The sequence below is a fragment of the Lagopus muta genome, chromosome 5 (assembly GCF_023343835.1).
Source record: "Lagopus muta isolate bLagMut1 chromosome 5, bLagMut1 primary, whole genome shotgun sequence".
Lineage (NCBI taxonomy): Eukaryota > Metazoa > Chordata > Aves > Galliformes > Phasianidae > Lagopus > Lagopus muta.
The window spans coordinates 5,525,848-5,550,287 of NC_064437.1; the positions used below are offsets into that span (position 1 = coordinate 5,525,848).

The 24,440-nt window shown below is 40.3% G+C and overlaps 1 protein-coding gene and 2 long non-coding RNA genes across 6 annotated transcripts in view; 1 reads left to right on the forward strand and 2 right to left on the reverse strand.

The window, feature by feature from the left end:
• LOC125693042 (uncharacterized) overlaps nt 1-3,484 on the reverse strand; it is a 21,469-nt gene extending 17,985 nt beyond the window's left edge. The window contains exon 1 of one of the 2 annotated variants that reach the window (XR_007376971.1): nt 2,937-3,484. This is a non-coding gene — a long non-coding RNA (uncharacterized LOC125693042). Of the gene's footprint in view, nt 1-2,616; nt 2,696-2,936 lie in introns of those variants that run through there. The other variant, XR_007376970.1, reaches the window with a different exon arrangement.
• LOC125693043 (uncharacterized) overlaps nt 1-9,852 on the forward strand; it is a 10,187-nt gene extending 335 nt beyond the window's left edge. Inside the window, exons 2-3 of the long non-coding RNA XR_007376972.1 lie at nt 5,193-5,359; nt 9,741-9,852. This is a non-coding gene — a long non-coding RNA (uncharacterized LOC125693043). The remainder of the gene's footprint in view (nt 1-5,192; nt 5,360-9,740) is intronic.
• SHISAL2A (shisa like 2A) lies at nt 5,358-21,221 on the reverse strand. Of its 3 annotated transcripts, XR_007376969.1 has the most exons (6): nt 20,952-21,221; nt 19,828-20,445; nt 13,012-13,151; nt 10,322-10,401; nt 8,025-8,164; nt 6,243-7,262 (listed from the first exon to the last, which is right to left on the reverse strand). XR_007376969.1 is itself a non-coding variant. In XM_048944423.1 (5 exons), the coding sequence occupies exons 2-4, from the start codon at nt 20,007-20,009 to the stop codon at nt 10,370-10,372; spliced, it is 354 nt and encodes a 117-aa protein (XP_048800380.1). In that variant the 5' UTR covers nt 20,010-20,445; nt 20,952-21,221; the 3' UTR covers nt 10,100-10,194; nt 10,322-10,369. The 3 variants fall into 3 exon arrangements, 2 of the variants coding, with proteins under 2 accessions (XP_048800381.1, XP_048800380.1); XM_048944423.1 differs by lacking the exons at nt 6,243-7,262; nt 8,025-8,164 and adding an exon at nt 10,100-10,194; XM_048944424.1 differs by lacking the exons at nt 8,025-8,164; nt 10,322-10,401 and having other exon boundaries at nt 5,358-7,262.
• Between the last annotated feature and the right edge of the window lie 3,219 nt (nt 21,222-24,440).

Below are 24,440 nucleotides of genomic sequence, written 5' to 3' on the forward strand. Positions count from 1 at the left end.
CAACTGCAACACGGGGCTGCCTTTATCCTAATCAAGTTACAGTTGGATCTTCATCACAAAGGTATTTGCTTCTGCTGCAAAAGTTGGCTGGGAGCTTTGTCATCAAGCACAGTGATGGAATATTCCTGAGATTAAATCCCATCTCACTCTGATTATTTCAACAAACCTTTTTTTGCCTGTCAAAATTTGAGTCTAAACATACAGAGAGAATCCTGCAGATACCATGGCTTATCACTGGCTGATGCTGGAATACTTTAAAATATGTACTTAGGATGTCCCTGGATCAATAGCAAGTTTTGAATAAAAATATTACTGTAATTTCACATTTCCTGTAAATCATGAAAATTAAGTACTTCCTAAGTAGTAGACACTGCAAATGTTGGTGACAAAAAAACCATTATTCCTTTATATAAAAAAGTACTTCAATTAACTCCTTTTTCCCTCATCCAAAGTACCCTAAGTAGATTTATAAAACCTACATGATCCCTTCTGCTCGCTCTCATAGCAGGCAGAAAGGCCTGGAGAAAGCAGTGGGAACTCATAGCACCCAGAACAAGATTGCAGACATTCTGGTCCAGATCTTGATGCATCCCAACAGTGCAAATAAATAAGTGCTAAGAATTATTTGTGAAAATAAAATGCAGACAACAAATAACTGATCAATTTAGAAAGATCACAATGCATTAGTTGAGATTCAGGGCCTAATTCTGATGCTGTTTAGAGCCATTTAAACCATGGACTCTGAAGAAACCTAGCCTGGTTCCTTCCATACACTGGTGCATAGGAAGGCAGCCTAAGGCGCATTCTACTTACAGCTGTGACCTGACAAAAGCTCTCTGGAATTGCAAATGCACAACAGAAGGCTCAAGGCCATCATCCAAGAGTGTGTCAAGTGAGTGTTTTCCTAGAAGTTTAAACGTAGGCTTGAAAAATGTTAGACAGATATCACAGGAACTCCCAATGCAAGCTGAAGCCCAGTGCAGCTGGTCTCAGAGAGCAGTGACTGGTGAGCATAATTTTGCTCAGATACTCTAGCATCCAGTTAAACCACTCTACAGTTTTCAGATCTAGCTGAAATTACCAGTAGCCAACTCTTTGTCATATTTTGCCTCTGAAAGACACTGTGGAAAACAAAGTTAATTAATTTGGCTGCTGCATGCAATGCTTGCGGGGTAGCCCCTAAGTATTTTGTTCAGCCCCAGTACATCTGAAGGAAAAACGTCTCAATGTATTCAGGGAGGATCCAATTTTCTGCTTGTCACAAGTGGCAGAAAAGCCTCGGCTGGAAGGAAAGTGCTGCTGCTGCTGCCGCCCAGGGAAGAGCAGCTCTCTCTTGCTGCACCACTCACCTCATCTATCACTCCAGTGACTTGCTCACTGATCATTACCTGAAGGTCCAGATCTACAAACAGCATCTGCCAGGGATGCAGATATGCAGTAAAATGGAGTCAGGTATGAAGTAGAATCTGCTGCTGTGCAGCTTTGGCAACTCAAGAGCTGTTGCCTCCCCTGCACAACTCAGAGCAGCAAGAAGCAGCAATCCACAGGAAAAGCTGGATTACATTCCTCACAGTGGCAGTATGGCCTGTGTGTATCTGAATCCCTCACGGCACCATCCCTAAGCCTTTGCCCAGCCAAGTTCCAGGCTGCATATCAGCTGCATACATTTGTGTGTGTCTTTCTTCTCTGCTACCCAATCCACAGCTGTCATACCAAGCTGCCCCATGCTGCCACAGATCCTTTTCCATGGCCTGTGCACTCCCATTAGTCACGAAGCTTAGCATCTTCTTAGGAGCAAAGAATTTCGAAGACATGGGCACAGGACCAATGTAAACAGCAGAAGAATAAGAAATGCTTAGAGTCCTGTCTGATAGCACTCTTAAGTTTTAGAATATGATGTTCAGAGTTCTTGGGAACAGCATCACAGCAGTAGCAGTGAGGTAAGAAGTGATCACTTCAATACAAACAGAATATTTCATAAAGCTGCTAACACAAAGAGCTAACAGCTTTAGAGATAATAGGACGTTCAAGATTTCTATGTCTAAAGTTTTCATGTTTTGAAACTGAAATTAGTGCAAGATCCAACAACATTCTTGGTAATTAGAAGCATATTAAATAAGTTCTACAGAGCAATGTGATTATGTTTAAATTGCTTCTAATAACATAAACTGCACCATGAAACAACTATATTTCCTAAAATAAGGAAACAATGTTTAAAGCAAAAACATTGTTACAATAGGATGTATATATTTTAGGCAGCATAAACTTATGCTCCTAACTAGCACAAAATAATGGACAAGCATTGATCCAATTCTCAAGTTTAATTTATGCTCAACAATGCTGTAAATCTGCTCCTTAACTGGCAGAGAAACACGTGCTGCTGTTTTCCTCTAGTTCCCTTAAGCACATACAGCACTCCTGGCTCCTAAAAACTCATTCTATAACAGGCTACTGTATGTGTTTGATAATGTAGGATCCAATTTGTAGTAGTCATTAGACTGGAAAGTCTACGTGCATTACAATCAGAAAAGTCAGTGTGCTGGAATGGTGATACAGGACTGTAGTAACAAAGAGACTAGTACAAATGGAACAGTGTTACAAAGGAAAAGCACTTACCTATCTCTGAATATCAAGGCCCCCAAAGAAAAGCCCACAAGGGAGAGATCTCCAAACAGAGATCCTTTCCCAGTGGCAGTCAGCCTTAAATGAGGTCTAAGAGAGGTGCAGCCAGGCTCCACCCCTTCTGGTCACACAGTTGAATTGCCTTCATCTGTGCATCCAAGGCTGAGCCAGTCCTTTCCCCAGGTGCTCAATCAGTGGTTCAGGCTGTGACTCAGCAGTTCCATACAATGTGTTGCCCACATATTTGTTAAAACGCTCAGATCTCAAATTGGTTTCAAGACTTACCTTAAATAAATTCAGATTCTGAAACTTACCTAGTATAATGTTTTCCACACAAACCCCGCAGTTTTGAATACTGAACTGAACATGGTGTTCCCTGAAAGGGAAGGACAAAGTGTAAGTGTTAGGGGAGATGAGCCAGAAGACAAAGTGCTAAGCACTTTTCCTGAATCACCTTCTATTGTGGGACTGGAAATTTGCACAACTGTTGTCCTTTCTTAAAGCAGAAACAAGCAAGGAAAAAAAAAAGAAAATAAAAATGCAAGATTGGAAATAACTTCACCTAAATTCTCTCACATTTCTGTTGGCAAGATAAAAACCAGAAAAAGCACAGAAGTGGGTGAATGTTTGGGTGCAAACACTTGTCATGCTGTCATGATCTATTGTTAGACAAATGTCACAAGAATGACTCTAATGCAAGCTTTACTGACAACGATAGCATGAGCTTTGGCAGTTGCACAAGGATAAGAAAGCAATCTGTACTGCCCCATGATCTCTGAGTGCAGAACCGTTTTGTCTCCCATCTGGTCTTTCTTTTCCTCTTTATGTGCTTTTCAAGTATTTCAGAAAAACAGCTGGTGTACCACTGCCATTGCACCTCACAGCTTTATCCCAGCAGCCTGAATCCTAGTGATAAAGCTGAACCTAGGTGTCTATTACCCAGTTTCTTGACAGGACACCAACACAGTTCTACAGATTGTATCATCGGTGTAAACAACCAGACAAACCAATATGTAATGCCTTCAACAGGCTTTCTGTTATCTTGTCTCTCCTTTAGAAGCAGTCCTTTTGAACACTGCTCTTTTCTAATACATATATACTTCTTTCTCCTTTATTTCCCTTTTCCTGTATGTTACTGTGTGGGATTAGTGGTAGATACAGAACATCATTCAAATGCAGCTCAACAATTTGCCAGGAAATTCTTTCCATGAGTGTTTAAATCTTGAAGTTGCGCTTGATATATTCAATTTAGTCCCACTGTATCACTGGAACAGAGTTCTGCACTTCCATTACTCTCAGTCCTGAAACATTTTACGCTTTCTCATGCTATTCCAGAAAACATACATATGCAGATAGATGAAATGTAATGTTCTATGACATTTTTTGTTTTAGCTGGCTCACATTTAGCAATTACTTGGTGAGTAAAAGCATTATTCCACACATCCCATGACTAACACTACAAAGTGACTGCTCAGTGCAACCACTTTTGTTGTTTTGTTTTTAAGATACTGTAATCTTCTGAGTAAACTAGAAAATTACTTTACTGAAATGCTACCACTACCAAGAACCCTTCAGCTCCTCATATCATTTACTTTTGCCTACCTGATAAATACAAAACAGTACCAGTAGATAACCTGCAAGGAACATTATTATCCTCAAGTGGAGCAAGCTCTACAGCTGTGATGTACTGGAGGGATCTTCACAACTGCCATCCAGCAGCAACAAAGTGAAGAGCTAGATCCAAGACTTCAAACTCCAAAACCCATCAGAACTTGAGGGAAAACACTTGCATGTCATTCACAGTAGCTGTACAGAAATTGAGTTTGCTGCATCCCTCATAAATAAATTTATTTATCTTACTGGATTGGCTTTTCATTCAGTATGAATCAAAGATCTGACCTCATGCAACATTATAGTTACTGCACCTCAGCATCAGTAAAATAAGGCATTTTTATCTTTTAAAAAACACAAAGAAAAATGTTTCACCTGCAATACTGTCTCCACTGTGGATTTGGGGATGATTGATATATTTTTTTTTAAGGATGGCAATGTACAGAACAAAAGGACATTTTAAAAATAACAAGTTCCTCTACCTGTTTTAAAACCTGAGTACATGAGTTCTGACTTTCTTTCCCTCCCCTAGCTTCTCAACTAAAACATTTTCTAAAGAAAATATGTAAGTTCTATGTAAGAACAGTAACAGACCAAAGGGAGCAACTGATCTGTAAAGCTCAGGAGGAGTGAAAATTTGAATTCTATAACTTTGCAGACAAGTTGCTCTGAGTCAGTTTGCCCACATCCAAATCTATGCTCTTGTCTATTCTCATTTCCCACAGGTAGTTATGGCAGAAGCAATTTGAAGTATTTCGTAAATAACTTACTGGTATTCAGCCTGTTGCTTTATTTCCTCTCGTATAATTGAGTTGTGGTGGTTTGACATTTTGATTCAGTGTTGTAGAAAGAGCAGATTCAATTTACTGAAATTTCTGTGGTTGATGCATTTAGGGAAAAATAATGATTCCATTTTGCAATGCATTCATTAAAGGAAAGGTACTTACATTTGTTTGCAGAATCAAGTAGTCATCAGCAGCATGAAGAACATGGCGCTTTCCTCCTTGGGCTGAGCAACAACTTTGGGCAGGATGGTTCTGACCTATGGCCTGATTTCCACAGTGATTTGAAAACTACTTGCAAAGCCATTTTGGTACTCTTCTTTCTTCACCTGTATATATGAAAGGTATCCACTACACGCCACATGAAAGCGGAGGGGGAATGCAGAGATGCATAACAGCAACAGGCCAAGTCATCTTAAGGTGCCATCTCTGGAATCCAGACTATCATATAAAACATGAGAACTGACAACATAAATAATCTTCCTGCTCTCCCCTGCCCCTTCCTCTCTATTCCTGGGGGCAAGCTGACTTCTGAACACCCTTTTGGAACTGATAGAGATTTTACCGTACTCAGAGCTGAGGAGGCCAATTCCAACCATCAAAACCATTTGTACCAGATTTAGCCAGACTAGGGCCTGCTCAAACTGAGTGGGTTGAAAAAGAGGAATTGAAAGAAGAAACAAACAAGACATTCTCATTGCTGGGGAGTAATGCAGGAACTTCCCTTTCACCAGGTCCTTTGAGGTCACTCTTTTTGTGTGTATTCCTGGCCCATTAATACCTCCATACCTCTGTGCAGACATTCATCCACAGCCAACAGATCCCAAGCCTCCTTTAGCCCGTTTTCTCCCACAAAGTCCTCAAGGCGATGCTGCTTGGACTGGCTCAGTAACAGCTCAGAGTTGATAGAACATGATAATGTCAAAAACAATCCCATGGCCCTTCCATTCACACCAGCTTCTTTTTTATAAAAATGAAGCTGTTGTTTCCTACAACTTATGTCTCTTCAGCTAGAGAATCCTGAAACATCAGCTGTAAAAAATGGTATTTTTATGCAGTTATTTGTGCTTACATTGTTTCCACTAATAAATTTCAACTTTGTGTTGCTCTTGCCATCAAAATGTACTCTTCTGTATATAAAGCAAGGCTCTTCAACAGTTTTTCGTAAAAGATGCATATTGGAAAAAAGCATAGGAATACAGGAGAAGGCTATAAAGAAGTGGCAAAACTATAAGGTAACTAAAATGTAAATTTCAGTATATTGGAGAGAGACTTATGGCCTAGGAGCTGCATGGATAGGTTCTTTCTCTACAGAGATGTTGTGCACATGCACTATATAGACAAGTACAGTCATATGAACCAGTTATCTGTAGACAACACTCTTGAGGTCACTAAGGACTTTTATCACGTCTGCAATGTTCAAAGTCTTACTACTTTATAACTTAAAAATCACAAGACCTACAGTTCAAGCTTGTATGAAATTCAAGCAATTTCTATCATTTCTTTTGTTTTAAAAGGATTTGACTGCTGATTTAAAATTAAGGATATATTTATGTGAATTTCAAGGTTGGAATCCTCAAAGAAAACCAGACAGCAAAACTGGCAAAAATCAATTTTTTTTTTCCCCTTCTGATCTTTGACAGACTTTCTTTTATGAACTTCATTTTGTTAAGGAATTTCCTCATCACAATAATTTTAAGATCTATGATAACTTTGAGGAAACTAAGCTGGGGAAAGTGATGAATTAAGAAAAACAACACAGGTGAATGCCAGATTTTATTGAGGAACTGCATTCACATGTTTGTGAACCTAATCACCACACTTGATTAAAGATCATACTAATAATGCAAAGACATCACATTAAGATGGCACACAAAGAAAATCTCAAACAAAGCTTGGTCAACAGGATGTACCAAATTATGCTCTGCCTGACAACTGTTATATCACTGAAATTGCACAGCATAGGACAACAATTTGCATGAAAGTAATTAGCAGCAGTAGCTGATGCAAATTAAAATATACTTCCCAGTACAGTAATCATACAGAAATGCATATCCTGACACAGCTCAGGTTGACGTCTTGTAATCAGCTGCAATTACAGCAGTCAGGAAAAAAACTCTGGAAAAGTTGGTGAGGTTCTTGTGGGTCACAGACTATCCTTGTGTCTGAGGAAATATCTCTTGAAGCCACGTGGTTCTGTCAACAGCTTGTTTTGGTAGCCACTATGTGAAGGATGCAGTTCCATATCTGCAAAACAACAAACACAGGTAAGAATTAGTCTGAACAGGGGAAGATTTTCTTCAGCTGAAAACCAGAGTAAAGGAATTCCTACAAACAAATACACAGGTCACTGCATTTCACTGAGATTTCTCTTCCAAGCAACTATAGTCCTAATATTTATCATGAGAAGAATTATACTCCTCAATGGAATTATTACAGCTATGAACACTAAATGCCTCCTCTGGGAGTGGATAGACAAATCTACTTTTGTTCCTCTGCTTTGTAGCAGAGGATTTATTCCTGCATATGATAGAGACTTCATACACAATGCTGCAGGAATAAGACAAGAAAAATACTTAACTAAGTAGTTCATTTAACATTTTTGTGCTGTGCTTCTTGAAAAGATGTACCACTAATACTCAACTGCATTTCTTTTTTTTTAGCTAGGCATACAACGTGCACACCTCTATTCCTGAAGGATAACAAAATATTCCAAATTACATTTAAAAAATTTATAAGCAAAGAAATAACTACTGCACATGAAAACAAGATTGATTCCAAAGTGAAACAACAGCTGTTGGCACAGTTAGGTTGAGAAGCAGATGTTTGTCTAGATAGGCAAAAATAATGGGTATGTACTGAAGTCTGGCCAGAAAATCTCAGCTAATTCAGTTACTGACAAATCTTGAAGTCTAAAATCTTGGATCTCAAGATAGGTGAATACTAGCAGGTTAAAAAAAAAAAAGCCTGCAACAAGTACAGCACTTTGTTTTATCTATTGCATTTCACCTTTTTGATTTCAGAGCATTTCTCCAAGGTACTGAGATAATGCTGGATGGTAGCTTTATCCCCCAAAATCTTGCAATCCCTCTCAAGGTGGTATCATCCATAAATTTTATACAATTCCTTGATAGTACTACAACGTTTCCCTATAAAAATATTTAAGAATGAGCATTAAGAACTTTTGCCTTATTTTCATGAAGATGTGTAGTCACAGCCACTTGTTCCCACTTCCCTGACAGGCAAAATTATCTTGACAAAGAGATTAGTCTGGCTTATTACCACCGGTCTTCATGAAATCTGTGTATTTATTTATCATAACAGGTTTAAAGGAATGCCTTCAGCTCCCTGGCCCCTCTCCTTTCCCTTATGGTAAGCTACACAAGCAGCAATAGTGTAGGTGTCCTGTCATTAACACCAATATGCAATTTGGCAGAAGTATGCATGTCACATTTAGCTGCCATGTGTGGTTTCTCACAACAGTTGAAGGTTTGCAGCTACTGATGGATGATCACTGAATAGTGAAGACGTGAAATCCGCAGCAAACAGACAACATGAAAACAGGATCAAGGAAAAAAAGCGATTAGAACCAATCCTTCACCTAGTTGTTCACTAAAACTCAAAAAAGATCTTGCCCTCTTCCCACTTTCACTGAAAGTTCCCAGCTGCTCTATCCTAGTTCTGGAAGCAAAAAGGCTGAGAATGTGGTTTTCTTTGTTTTAGCCCAGCAAAGATATCTCAAGCATTTTGAATCTTCATGACGAAGTCAGTCTCATTCTGCCAACAAAATAGAATTATGCAATTCATCCACAATAAAAACTTCCAAGGTTTTTAGTCTTCGTATAATATATACATTCAAACCATACAACGAACCTCTTTTTAGGTGGCCTTTTAATTTTGTCCTGTCCCTCCCCTCCTGTAACGAATAGTGTGTAGCAGGCTACATTTCACAGCACTTTGTAAACACTGGTCTCCATAACATAGTAGAAAGCAGGCAAACTGAGGAGCAGTGGAATGAGAGACTCATTACAGAAAACAATGCCACTTTCACAGACTTGACTGTGATCTCATCTCAGTACTCAGCACCCTTGTCAGATATTTTTGCATTTTCTCTCTACAAATGGCTGCAGGATCATTTTAAGTCTTTCCATGGCTTTTTTCTTTTTCCTGATTTTGCAAAGGAAACTAGGAAGGATTCAAAATTTCAGAATTAGTCTTATTTCTCGAGTATTTGCAGGAGGACAAGCAACTTGTTCTTCTGATAAGAGCGCTAAGAAGGATGCAATTGCACTCACAATGCACAGGGCAGCCTATTTTTTTTTTTTTTTGAAGGGTATAAGAAAAACAGAACAGGGAACTGACACATATACTTTCCTACTGATCTAAAAGTAATTGCTGAGCAAACAGGCTTGCTTAGTTTTCTGTGAAAGATAATGCTGATCTATGGCATGTACTCTTACATTCCATGGGTGCTTTTTCAAGTTTTCAACTTCTTTGCAGAAAGGGAAATGGACATTTCATGCCATCTGAAGTCATCTGCATTATTCATTAATTCCTCTCAAGTCTGTACTACAATTTTTCTGTATTGCAGTATATTTTAAATACTATTTTGCATGATCTGTGCCAAAGGCAGTTTGACCTTTAAATATGATTTTAGCATAGAAATCAAGTCAGTATATGAGGCTTCATTTTTTTGCATGGTAACCCTATTAATTTCTATTACAGACTGGATTCAGCAATCATAAGAAACATCACCAGGAAGCAGAACATGACTGAACTACCAACCAAGTATCTCACTGCTCTTCCCTTTGGTTACACAGGAGTCCTTCTACCAGTTAATGCCTGAAGAATTTCTTTTGAATGGTAACTTAAAATGGCTGTTTTCTTAGTAAGGTCTGGGGCAGCTCAGACAGCATGATGAAAATGACAGCATCAGGAGAATGTAGTCTTCTTTAGCATGCAATCATGAACTGATATTTGTTCTTAAGTAATCAAGAAGCAATTTCTTTGGAAATACTCTTCCAGTCTCTATGTAGATACTTTCCTGTGCAAGAAGAGCATCAAGGCATTGTAATCTTCTCTGTCTCATCTCTGCAAAGGAGTATGCATGTATATAGGGTAGAGAAAGTAATAAGGTCTGTGAGGATGCAACTCAAGGTCTCCCACTCTTCTGTTAGTGCTTTTCAGAAAGATAAAAACTCATGTGAGGAATCACAGCATTTAACAAACACTATACTGCACCAGCCAATACAGAACAGAGGGTCTGTATAAATATAATAAAGTGAAAATAAATGTTCTTACTGTACCTTTTTCCTTACAGCATTAGTAGAATTCATCCAGTACCTCTATTTTTTTTAACATACAGATCCCCCTCTAGTTTCACTATCTGAAAAAACAAAAGCATTTTTAGTAAAATAAAAGGTATTATTCTTCCTTTAGTTACAAGTAGTGATACATGTATTACTGCACTAGAAAAAAACAATTCCTGGAATCTTCTTCCCCAACCGTTAGAGGATGAGATGAACCACAATATTCCACTTTCCGTTCCTGAGCCTCTGAGAGGCTGCAGTTACTAGCATACTTGTGTTAGAAAAATAAGCATGAAGATGATGAGTTACTTAAGGTAGCTGTGCTGAGGTGTAAGTAGGACTCATATCAAGCAGTCAGACTCCTGAAAGAAATTGTAAGAAAAACTTCCAATTCATGAAAGTAGATCAGAACTCTCAGACCCTCACTCCTTTCTAAAAATGATCGGTCACTTCTGCTTTCACAGCACCTTCCATCTAGTCACACCAAAGCATTGTGTGGTACAAGGCTCACAATACTTCTCCACAGGAAAGAAATACCACCCTTGCTTTTCAGAAAGATTCCTACCTTCTTGCCTGTATACCTTCCTGGTCCCACTCCTCTCCCAAAACTATTAAATCTTTACTCAGTTCTCCTCGTCTTCCCTGAATGCTTCAGCCTTAAAACACTTGCAATATAGGGATGTAGGGATAGTTCCCTACATACTGAAGGGGATAAACCATTTACACAAAGAAAAGCTTATGGTTAAAAGGAAAGCAAAACCACCTAGAGGCAAGATCACTCTCGTTCAGAAAAAGCAAGGCTGGGATGAGAAGTAAAACTCTCATTCCAAGGCTCATTCTGAAGCTTCTAAAATTTGTTTTTATTGCCTACAGATGATTACGCTAAAAATCAAAGAACTGAAAGAGCAGGAGAGCTTTTATTCTTCCTTATGCCTGAAACCAGCCGTTCTGTAAGGGACTCAGATTTTGCATGACTTCCATGCAAAAGGAGCCCAAGTGATGAAGATAAGCGTTCAGGCTTGTCAGTGAAATCCTTCAAGTTTTTCAGAGACCTCTCATCCTAGGCAAAGCAGGCTTTCAACTTTTGGCAGCCTACCTCATCAACAGCTAGAACTATCAGAACTTGGATGAGAAATAATCAGCATTCAGAACAGTCACAAAAGAATAATAGGTGAAAACAGGACAAGCACACTGCAATCTGAATAAAGCTCAAAACAACACCAAAGGCACTTAGGCAAAAGCAGAGATCTCAGCATCCTGAGTCCTAACAGCTGAAACTAAGACAGAATGTGAACGCTGGATCACCACTGGGGAAAAAAGGAAGGATCTGTAATGCCACAGCAGGATGTGGTTTTACAACAGAGGTCAAGTCTGAAAAGGAAAGATGGCAGCATTTGGCAGCAGCAGTGTAATAGCACCTGTCTCCTTCCCAGCCTAACACATGTGAAATATGTCTGTCACAAAAACAGACCAGGAGAAAAACAGCACTGCTGTCCTGATAATGGCTTAAAAGTTGATACTGTAAAAGGAAAACTTGAGAGAAAATGTTGAATAGTAAGGCATTCAAAAGTATAAAGTCAGTTTATAATTAGAATACAGTCATCTTATAAAAGTTCACTAGACAATTTGTTCATCCCACCTAAGAGTTTACTTAGGCTTCTCTATGTAGCAGGACCTATTTTCTCTGGCTTTCTCCAGAATAAGTGTCAAGTTTTCAATTCTCAGATTAGTAGCAGTTTGCTGAATGCGTGACTCTCACTTTGGATGTCTGCTCAGCTTATGGAGCTTCAAGAGACTCTACAATTCCTGAGAGCCCTATGAAGAGCTCTTAGACCAAAACCCGCATTCTCTGGAAAACAAAGCAAGGTGAAGGAAGTTTATTATAAAGTGGACTGAGTTAGACACTCAACTGCGTGCTTACTATCATGTAATAGCTTATAATTACAATAACTCACTGATCATCTATTGCCATTCAGTTATGGAAGCACATTAAAAGCTAGCAAAAAATTTTGAAATTGAAGTGATGATGGTTGATGGTAGATACTGTATTATACTGGCTAATCTGCACATCTATTAATTCTTTTACCAAAAAAATGTTAATTCAACTGACCACCAAGAAGGTCCTCTTTGGAAAGAATGGAAAAACAAACCTTTTAGTCACCTTTCAAGTCTAAGCCACAAATACTGGCTAAAGCATTCAGAAGCAGTCACTCTCCTGTGCCAGTAGGGTACATGCAGTGTTTCTGCAGGTGCCTGCTTACACACAGTTTCAGAACAAAGTTATAGAACAAAAAAGAATGATCCCTCCCTGTCAAGAAAATGCATTTAAAATTTCTTTTGAGCTTCTTATCACTAGAATGAAAGCATTATTATATATGTATGCATTTAAACAAGAAATTAAAAGTAACCCATTCAGCCTCTTGCTGATAACGGGATTTATTTGTTGCATCCTTAATAGGTATTGTCAAGTTTTACACCCTTCCTACTAATAAGGAGGAAGCTTGTGCTAAATATTTTCATTTGAGTTCACTACTGATTTCATTCAGTAAATAAAACAGCAAGATAATGCAACATCATTTGAAGAGATGTCAGAGAGAAAACATGTAGCTGGATTCTTCCACATGTGATGCCAAAACAAAGCTTTTACTGTGGAGGAGATAATGCATGTCAATAACAACTGGCCTTACCTGCCATCTGTAGGCTTAAGCCAGTATCCAGTTTGCTGTGTGGCTTTGTGCTGATGAACAAATAACAGAGAACACACACAGTGATGATAAAAGCAAACAGGACCACCGCTGCTATTGACAGGCCCACAAGCGCTCCAATGCTAAGAGAGAAAACAAACAAATTAAGTGTACAAACATGCTGGAATACCCATTAAAATAGACATCACAATTATGCCTGGAGGCTACATATACTCAGTTATAGGAATGCCTGTTTTTACTGTACACAAGTTTAAAGCTCAGTACTTAGTGTATGTATAGATATGTATACCTATATAAAGCATTACTTCATCGTCCCCAAAGGGGCCAATGTCATTACACAGTGGTTCAGCACCAGGTCCTTTGACATTTCATGTTTGTGTGTCCTACTCCTTACTGTGATTTAAATGCTTACAAAAATCAGCAATAACTTCATACAGTAACTTGTATCTATCTCCTCCAACGCAGTGCACACTCTCAGATAAGCCACTGGATAATTCAAGGGTGCGTGCTGTGTTTCCTCATCCAAAGTATAGCTTAAAGCATGCACAGCCTTTGTGCAGCATTCTCATCTGTGCAGAAACTGAAAAAAAATCAGCAATAGTCTTCACAAGTATCAAGTAAAAGAAGTCAAGGCATTTCAACAAGAAAATGCCAGGTTTTTTTCTTCCTTTTTTACATTAACTTCTCTCAGTCTTTGCAATTCCTGAACAGGATTTTGACCAATGTAGAAGCTCCTAAGACACACACAGGGATTCCAGAGCTCCAGTCAAATGGCATAAGTTCTTCTTTCTCAACCATGACTCCTGAAGCAGTATTTTCAGTCTGAACTGCCACTTCATCGCAAGAAAGGCAAACTAGAGAACTTCAAGTAAAGCACACCTTCATAACAGACATCTCCAAGGCTGACATGTTCATGAAAAAACAAGGTAACAAATGAAAGCCACATTTCAGTTCTGCCAGCAGCTCTGTAGAACAGGGAGAAGTACTGCGATCATTGTTGCTCCTCTTTGTAACCTTTATCAGCAGATTTTATCAGAATACTACATCTGCAGGATAAAGCTGCTTTATACTATTTCCATGGTCACTCAGCGAGAAGGTATGTCTACATACGTATGTTTTTTAGCAGCTTCCTTATTTCTAATCCTTCTGTTCAAGTCTTTCGCTAATCAAAAAAAACTTCCATGACAAAATAAAGGGTCAATTGTAATACAACATACAATTTGCTTTTCTGAGCCCTCATCTAAGATTCCTTTCAAATAACAGCAGCACAGTTGTGCATCACACAGCACAACACACTAGCATTATCATTACAGAACTTGTGCAAGTTACTTTTCACAGCACACAAAGCACAGGAAAAACAAGCAGTCACTGGAGAACTCTCCCATATTTCCTACTACAAGTCAAAGACTTGTAGGTTGCTTAACAGGTGAAAACGTTTGACATGCAGCAACAATGTGAGAAGATCTTACCCAAAACATGGAAACTGTCACCACAAAATCCTAGACTTCACTTCCTAAACCAACCCAAATTAAACACAGTTTGTATGCACTGATTTTAAACATACTTTTTAAAAACCAGATTGTTCTGTGTGTAGGAAAGCTAACAGCCCTCTTAGAATGCATTATTCATTTCTTAAAGGTTAATTCTGGGTTAAAGTTCAAGAGGAGGGGTTGCTTTTTCAAAGATTGAATTAACTTGGGAATTTATAATGCCTTCCACAGCTCTGAGCACTGAAGCATCTTAAGACAGCGGTATTTTATTTTATTAAGATAGTTCTCAAAATACCAAAAAAGCCATCATTTTAATGATTACTTTTCCCGGAAAAAAAAACAGCCCCTCAGTAAGTCCCCTAGCTTATACAGGAATTACTATGATGCTGCATACCCACCTAGAAATGCTTTGTTAAAAGCATTTCACCATCCTCACATCTTTACTTAAAGCAGTGGATACTTAAAGTTCACCCAGCAGTCCACAGGTTGCATCTTCAAGATCAGTCTTCTGGTAGCACAGACATTTAGTTTGAAACTAAGAAGCTGCTCTTGTCTAAAGCTGTGGCCTCAGTAGCACTAATAAGCTACCCACCCACCCTCAAAACAATAATCTAGCATAAGAACAGCTACAGAGTCCTGGGAGGAACCAGATGGCACTTACACAACTTAGAACATGAGCAATGGTAAGCTTGACAGAAGAAAACTCTCCTAAGACTGCATACAGCAACAGTGCAGGCATGCCACAAATCTCACAGCTCTGACTGCTATTATACAGTGCCAGATGCTCGCACGCAGCCCTGCCACACACCTGCACAACCAGAGGCTGTATGAGCTGAAGCAGCAGGCTTCAGGGCTCCCTCTGCTGCTGTAGGTCAACACCTCTTTCAGTGGGGGCTCAGACACCTACTGCTATTTTTAGTCCTTAAAACTAATCCATCCACACCAACAGCAGCCAGGACCAATTTAAATACTGGCTAAGCAGATGCAGTACTTCCACTGAAAGATTAGAAGGAACCTCATGAGTCATCTGGATCTGAGTGAAACAAATGTTTGCAGCTCCTGTTCTCACAGGCTGATCTCCAAGCCTGAAGGTTTGATCCTTCTTCTCTCCTGGTGGTGAATGAGCCATTAACTCAGGGCCTGCAAACCTTGCTTCCAGTTGCTGAGCTCCGATAGTTTCCAATCCATTTGTTGTGCAAATTGTGACAAGACAAGGGGGAATGGTTTTAAACTGAGACAGGGGAGGTTTAGGTTAGATATGAGGAGGAAGTTTTTCCACACAGAGGGTGGTGAGGCACTGGAACAGGCTGCCCAAGGAGGCTGTGGATGCCCCATCCCTGGAGGCATTCAGGGCCAGGCTGGATGTGGCTCTGGGCAGCCTGGTCTGCTGGTTGGCTGCACATAGCGGGGGGGTTGAGACCAGTTGATCATTGTGGTACTTCTCAATCCAGGCCATTCTATGATTCTACAATAACACCATTGCTGCAGTGATGCACTGTATGTTATACTTGCAAAGCCAACACATTAACAACAGACCAGCAAACAGAAGCAAAAGACTTGCTTTTTTGGAAAATCAAAACAAACTCCCAAATATCTACTCAGCTAAGCAAAGCCTGCCAAGATTAAAAGGGCACAGTGGTTCTACAAGTGTTAATTATGCATCTTGAACAGCATCTCCACTCGGCCTGCCTGAGTTTTAGTAAAGTAAATAATACTATATGAAACTTAAAAAATACAAGGACTTGAAATGGATATTGTAATGCTGTTTGATCATGAAAGAAGCCATACCATTTGCAAAAACAACTTAATTGAGAGTAACAATAATTCTAAGACTTTAAAACAAAAGGCAACAGCATCACAGCTCAGTACAAGTTTCACCTGCTCAGCTCATCTCCCTTTCCACCCAGTTTCAGAGGTAAAGCAGATGTTCAATGACTGCAGGTAAAACACAGAGGAGGGGTAAGCTGTTCAGTGCTTTGCTCCTGGTGTTCTGTAGCATCTGTTGATGTTGGGTTTTTTTTTTGTGGTTTCAGAAGCTATATAACCTTCGCTGAATTCTACACATCCATGTTTTTGCTGATGTTCCCTTTCCTGCTCCATGCATGTTCGACTTGATTCAAAAAGCATCCTTTGCTTTTCTTCACTGAGATCAGCCTATCCAGAAAGGTGAAAGGGGAACCTAGGTCACTATCAAAAAAAAAAAAAAAAAGTTATTTGATCTTAAGTGCCAGCAAATGAAAGGATAGCCAAGAAATTACTAACATTGTAGATAAAAATGTTTAAAAGTATGAAATGTCAATGTTGCTTGAAGATCATTTTCTGATCGTGCAGCAGCTCCTTGTACAAGTGTTAGGAAACAATTTTCAAGGACCAGTTTTTGTGGGAGCGGCCAGGGAAAAGGACTCATTTTCACAAAGTGCAGTATATAGTTCTAAACATCATCCAGACAGTATTGATTTGGAGAAAACAACAAAAAAAACCCTAAAGGCCTGTAAGAGACAATTGCTTCAGTTTGGCCAGGCGGAAGGTTTCTTTGGGAACTGCTTCCATCAGAGCTAGCTGCCAAGTGGTCTGGCAACGTGTTTCCCACAGCAGGAAAAACACAAGTACACAATAGCTGCCAGAAACCAAACTCATGTGTGAAACAGAAGTAATCCCGAGATAGCACCAACCACTTGGTGATGCCTTCAGCCGCTGCTTTCAAATTAATGGGTAAAGTCAAGCAGGGGAAGAGATGCAGGATGAGAAATTGCAAGCTCTGGAGTAAAGAAAAACTTGCAACAGTTACTCCAGAGGATCTTGCAGCTTCCTTCCCATTCTCAGTAGTTTTAGCCTAAGGGCTTATCTTAGCTGGCTGTGACTTATTCCTGAAGTTTTAAGTCTGTGCCCTCATAAGCTGTAAGAATCATTTGGAGATTTATTTAGAACTACTTTGAAGAGTTAATTAGTTATGTAGTTGTTACATTCTGATGTAGGCAACAGTTTGAAGTCAAGCAAGGTAGTGATCACCAAAATACATTACTTATGAAAAAAAAAAAAACATTACTTATGTTTTCTTTAAGCACCTAATGGAACCACTATGTGCAAATATTTACTTTTCAAGGTCCTAATAGACTGTACAGCTTTCAGTGTAACTTCTAAGTGAAAACTGTCATTTGATTTGTTACTGGAAAAGCACTTATGACATCAGCTTTCAGCACTAACCACTCAATGGCTTTGCTTAGAGAGGTAAATTGCATTTATTCACTTCAATTCACACAGGATGGTTATGGCAGGATTTAGCTACAGTAACTTAGGACCACCGTGCTGAAAATAAGAAATGAATACTGAAGTATCAAAATCATAGTCCAAAGTTCTGACCCAAATAAAGGCTTAGCAGTCACTTCTCAGAAGCTAGAAGATCTCTATGAGATCTTCAAAGAGGTGCTTCATTAAAGCCTTTCATAGGATTTTGTTCTTTGAGGTACTTTCTGAAAATCATGCTTTATCTGCCTTCACTGCACTATCCAATCCTAGTGCAGGAGCATAATTTTTAAATTTCATTTTTCTGTTGTTCTCTACTCTTAAAAAGGATTCCTGTGGCCAAAAATTATACCATCTGAAGTTAAAACAACATGGCTATTTGATGAGAAAAGTGTAAAAGGCACATTTAGGGATGTCAGTCACACAGCAGGGAAGCTGAACAATTCTGTATCATTCTTCACAGATGAGGATACTTGGGAGACTCACATTCAGTGTCAGACAAAACAAAGCACTGGATAGCAAAGCACTGAAGAAATTCTTATATGAATTTGCAGGACTGCTGGCCAAGGCATGGAACATGAGGCCACTGCCAGAGGACTGGTGGACTGGGAATGCAACTCCAGCCTAACAGAGGGCTCAAGAGGGGAACCCAGTAACTACAGACAAGTACATCTGACTTCCACATGGACAGGACAAAAGTCTACAAAAAGACTAGTTAAGACCATTAAGCCAAGAGATAAATACAGCATCAAGGTCCTGGATGCTCATGTTCAGGGCCAGGCTTGCATAGCTGGATCTCTTTGGGAGAGCTCCAAGGGCTGCTCCTTCTTCCCTAACAAGCTACTTTAAAGTGAATACTTTAAATACTTTAAAGTGAATACTTTAAAGTGAAGCTCTTACCATGCACCAGGCCACAGATCCATTCACCCGGACACTCGCTCACAAATTTACCTCCTATTTTGACCACAGACAGGGTCAGTGGGCTGTGTCTGTCTGGTCATCATCTCCAGACCTGCCCTTGAACTGCTCACTTGACTTTCCAGCTTGCCCTCAGGCATGCACCACAGCTGTGGTCTTGTGCAGCAGTTGCAGGGTTGTGTCTGACCCCAGCTACTGTCCCCAGCCCACCACAGCCAGACCTGAACTGCTCATTCCACCTGGAATCAAGGGCCAGGTTCCTTACTGGTGAGGCTGCCATCCGCAGCCACCTTCTTACATTTTCTGCTCTCAAGATGTTGCTTTGAGTCACAAACTCGTGTAAAGCAGTCAGCATTGCTGTAAGGGGATAGTACCACCTCACCAACCTGATAGAGTCCAGGGCATGTCAACAGGCAGATCTGAGTGATCCTGAGCTCTTTTCCAAGCAATTAAATACTGTGAGGGCAAGGAGTGCCAGACTACTCTCAGAAAACCAAGGGAGTGGTCTAAAGCAACACGGATGAGCTTCAACATACACGATGTAGCTAAAAGTAAACAATGCCAAGCCTACATCAACTCAAAACTGCCAGTTCTGAACTGCAGAGAAAAGTTTGAGTGACAGTTCAATAAAATCAGTGTCAACCTGCATCAGAAACCACAGATATCCACAGACATCTGATGCTGGCTGTCAAACTGAAGGATTTTGAGTCCAAGACTGAAGGCATCATTTTGCCACTGTGTAAAACATTGTCCTACACTGCACCTTGAGCATCCAGCTCTAGGCTGCGCACCTCCAGAGCAGCACTGTGGAGATGAGGTGACTAAAATGATTGCAGCAGCTCCAGGATGCCCCAGTTCCACCATTCCACCTACCATGCCCCTCCATGCACATCATGGTTCTTGAACACCTCCAGGGACAGTGACCCCACCACCTCCCTGGGCAAAAGCAAACTAGGAAGAAGAAAACTCCCAGGAAGCAGTATGAAACAAATAGAAGGATATGCCCCCAAAAACCCACCATGGTGTAAGGAGAACTCTCTCGGCAGCAGCTGCAGTTCTACCAGTGCCTTCGAGGACACGAAGTCTCGAAGTGCCTCAGACACAGACCCACGGACAAGTCCCGGGCCCCCACAGCAGCCCTCCCTACCTGAGCCACCACATGTAGCTGTGCTCGTAGGGGAAGAAGCTGTGGGGGTCATCGCAGCAGTACTTGACGTCCTGGAAGCCGCAGCAGTACACGGCGCGGGCATCGCCTCCCACCCGCGGGCAGCTGAAGCCGCTCACCAGCACCCTGTCTGCGTTGAGGTAGCTGCTGCACTCGGAGCTCATCGCGCTGTGGCGGGGCTGCCCGCCGCCTGGGCTCCGGCGGCACACGGGAGGGAGGGAGGTGGGGATGCGGCGGGAGGAGCTCAGGCGGAGGGTGGGGCGGGCGGCGGCCCCTCAGCGCTCCTCAGGTACCGCTGCAAGGCGGGAAACGCGTCCTGAAGCGAAGAGCCCGGTGCCGTCCGTTCCTCCCAGACAGAGACGGCCTGAAGGACAGCATCTCTCGGAACGGCTCGGTTCTCCCTCAGCACTCGGTCCCAAATCGAGGAGGGCGTTCAGGGAGCTCCATACGTCTGTAAGCTCAGAGTCCCTTAGTTTGATGAGGGTAACATCCTTAGTTTCTCTCAGAGGCCAGCCTCACAGAGGTCTTCCTTTCAGTGGTTTTATACCACTTTTTTGTTATCTATTTTTTAAGAAGCAGTGCCCAGGCAGCCAGCATTCCCTGTTGAGGAAAGAGCCATCTGTGAGAGAAAGGTGGGGAGAGCTCAGTTTGAGATGCATTTGTGTGTCCATCAGGTGTGCCTCAGGGTGCACTTTGGCCACAGAAAGCAGCATAAGAAAAAGTCCTCTGGAGAGCAGCAGATATACACAGCCCCTCCACAGACCCAGTCCTCAGCACTTCTGAGGTTGGTCTTTTCAAGCTGCAAAAAAGGCTAGAGCAAGTAGGTGATAGATGTCCCATCCCTGAAGACATTCAAGGTCAAGCTGGACCTGATAAAGCTGTAGGAGTCCCAATTCACTACAGGGAAGCTAGACTAGATAGCCTTGAAGCATCCTTTCTAACTTACCTGAATCTATGATTTTAAGTGCTTTGTCACACAAGTGACAAAGTTACCACAAGCAAAAGTTTTTAAAGAAAGGATGCTGTTACAACAGTGAGAGACCAAACTTACTTTGCAAAACCACAGCAATTCAGCTAATGCTTCACATTTTAATTTCAGGTTTTACCTTGAAATGAACCACAGGCAAATGGAGTCTTCCGCAGCTTAAAGAGATGCTAGGTCTTCATCAGCCAAGGTACACTCCTACAACACCTAAACAGGGTGAGGCTGCTAACAACAACAGTTACCATGAGAAGGCCTAGACAAGGTAAGATACTAAATCTAGGACCCATTAAGTAAATGGTACACAACACAAGTTACTTATAATACATGCCTAAGGTTCATCTAAGAGGCTCACTAGTATACTAGATAGGAGGTAGGACTGAAGCTAGGTAAATGGCTGGTGTACCTTAAGAAAAGTCAAGCTACTGAGACATTAACTTAAATAAGGCACATGGACCAATGACTGTAGGATTAGGGCAGAAGCTAACCCAGGTGAGAATAATCAGGGTGCATCAGTGGCCACTTAGAGTCTTAACACAGGTGTTTTCCACTACTGCATATACTCCCTTTACATTAGGATGGTCTATTTGTCAAAAAGTATAAATATTCTTCAGTTAGTTGGCTGTGTTTGCTTGTTTGTTGGTTTTGGTATGTGATCTTGAGAAAGAAAATGGCCAGGTTGCTATGAGATTATAGTTTGAATCTACTCACCTGTGTTGTTCAGATGAATTGAGAATCAGATGAGTTGTTTTATGATGAAGTTGAGGGTTGATTTATTCAGAATAGATACAACAGAACGGTCTGCTAAAGACTAGAAGGTAATATTTTTACTTCAGTTATGTTGCTAGTGTTACTATGTGTTGTGATTGAATCATGGCTCTTATGGTGCTTCATTCATAACATTTATAGAATTTGTTTCTATAATCCGAGCTTCTAAAAAAGCAGAAAACTAATTGTGAGCTACTATAAGGGGTGCTGCTGTCTAGATCACCTTCAGTCCTCACTCTCGGATCTACGTAGAAAGTTATTCCTTAACCATTATCAATAGGCAGACAACTGCATAAATTGCTTCCAAAAATAATCTTGCAACAATTTTCGTAACTAAACAAAATTGTTGTGCCATGGTTGAGTAACTAGTCCTGATTATGTATATAGTCCTGATAACTCAAACTGATGTTATTTGGTGTAGGCAATGTGTTCTGTCTCACATGAGTGATACAGATGACAAAGTGATATTTTAAGCTAGAAAGGGAACAGAGGTTTAAGGGATGCATACTTACAATGTGTGAGCACAGGTACATTCACAAGACATGAAATACGTGTTTCATTTAGTTCTCTTTTACAAATGTAATGACAAGTAGTAATACTTCATTAGTTAATACATGTAACAAACTTCTGTATGCTAGTTTGAAATATATCAGATGACTCATATGATTGACAATATAGAATTTCACTATTTTTTCTATTTGTTTTCAAATGTGAGAAATTACACTTAGAAAATTATGTTCAAATAATATGAGGTTACTCAGAATTTGGAAATGCCAGACTTACAATTGATAACATGATCACACTCTATTTCTTAAGAGATTCTACCTCACTTGACATTGAGGTTTTAAATATTTTATTTTCTCACTCTTTTCTAATGTATGATGAAAAGTTGATATGCTGAGTGTTTGACATATATACTGTGAATGCAGTTTCAGCTATGTTTTTGTTCTAATAGTTTTGGTTGCTTTGTAGGTATTCATTGTTCTGTGTCCTGTGAGATGAAGGGTTGGGCTATTTATCTGTTTTGCAAATACCAAAATATGTCATCACCTACTTATCTCTCATGCCTGAGTCTGGAAGCAGAGATGTCTATTGGAAGTCTCAATTATTTTTCTTCTGATAGGAAAGCTGAGGATACTTGTTATTCATAAAATGTGTGAGACCTTTGAACAGAGAATTACAAAAAGTTCAAAGTATGGCTTCCAATTACTATGACAGCATTTTATTGAAATGCAAAAATATTAATAATAACCCTGGAGGAGGAACTTTTCTGTCTGTACTTGGCTGACATTTCAAATGTATGTTTCCCCTGCGTCTAAAAATGCATTTAAAATGTATTTGGATTTTAAAAAAATATACTGCAATATTCCATAAGCAATCAGAATAATAGCATAAGTGTTGGTTCAACCTCATTGCGGATGACAGTGCTTTAAGTTTGTCAGGGAAGAAGTCACATGGTGTATTCCTTCTTGGTACGTGTACTGTATATGACTACAGGAACATGGGAACGAGGACTTTTCACTCCTGATATTGTGCTAGTCACAAGCAGTTATATGCTTCCTTCTTTTCTTAACAGTTCCATTTTATTTCCTAGCTGCTAAAGCTCTTTTTTTTTTCCCTTTCTTCTGCTGCTGAAAGATAGTTTGTTTTCCACGCTGGGAATGCTACTTGGTTTTGCAGTGATGTAAAGAGAATCAATTTCCATAGCCCTTGTACCTTCGGCTGACACTAGAAAGCTGTATTCAGTTTCAAATTCCTTTTCACTTAGCAGTGAAGATAAGGAGCAGTTGTCCAACATAAGCTGTCAATTTGAAGGAATGATAAAAAAGAGGTATATTCTTTTTGGTTTTGTATGTCTTCAAGACACTTTAAGGGTCCTTCAAACCAATTACATTTGCACAGCAGTTATTAACCACAGAATAGATGAGGTTGGAAGAGACCTCTAGAGGTCACCTGGTCCAATCCCCCTGCTCTAGTAGGGCTACCTGGAGCTGGTTGACCACAACCATGTACAGATGACTTCAGATCTCCAGATGGGAGACCGCACAACGTCTCTGGGCAACATGTGTCTGTGCTCAGTAAAAAAAGAAAGTATTTCCTAGTGGGCATAAACTGGGACACACGAGGTTCTATCTGAATATCTCAGATAGAATATTGAGAATATTGGAGACCTCATTGCACTTTACAACATCCTGAAGGGAGGTTGTGGTGCAAAAGGGTCTGGCCTCTTCTCCCAGGCGAATGGTAGGACCCGAGGAAATGGCCAGAAGTTATACCAGAGGAGGTTTAGGTTGGACATGAGGAGAAACTTTTTCTCTCAAAGGGTGGTCAGGCACTGGAATGGCTGCCCAGGGAGGTGGTGGAGTCGCCGTCCCTGGCAGTGTTCAAGAGGCGCCTGGATGAGGAGCTACGAGAGATGGTTTAGTAGCTTGTGGTACTGATAGGAATGGGAGGGTGGTTGGACTGGATGATCTTGCAGGTCATTTCCAACCTTGTGATTCTGTGATCTCGTCTTGTCACTGGGTACCACTGAATATAATAATATTCAATTAAGGCATGTGATTATTGTCTTTTAATTTGTGTCCCTCCTTATCAAAGCATGTGTTTACTACAGAGCTGAATGGGTGGAATTGCTCTGAGTGACAGACTAGACATTTTGAAGATACTGGATGTTGTTTTAAATCAGAATTCTTCAGGGGGATTTTCAATAGATATTAGAGTGCTTAGAAATGATGTTTTGAAGAATATAAAACAAACAGAGGGGAAAAAAAGTACCATAAAATAAGGTCATTTTTACTTGATGCTGTCATCAGTAGCAGTTATGGAGCTCAGGTATCTGGTATGG

Bases quoted from the DNA above. Each gene is read 5' to 3' on its own strand.
- SHISAL2A (XM_048944424.1), bottom strand. From the start codon at position 20,009: ATGAGCTCCGAGTGCAGCAGCTACCTCAACGCAGACAGGGTGCTGGTG. The intron at 13,152-19,827 runs GTAGGGAGGGCT...TTTCTCTCTTAG, and splicing joins AGCTACATGTGGTGGCTCAG to CATTGGAGCGCTTGTGGGCC. The intron at 7,263-13,011 runs GTAAGGCCAGTT...GTTGTTTTGCAG, and splicing joins CTTAAGCCTACAGATGGCAG to ATATGGAACTGCATCCTTCA.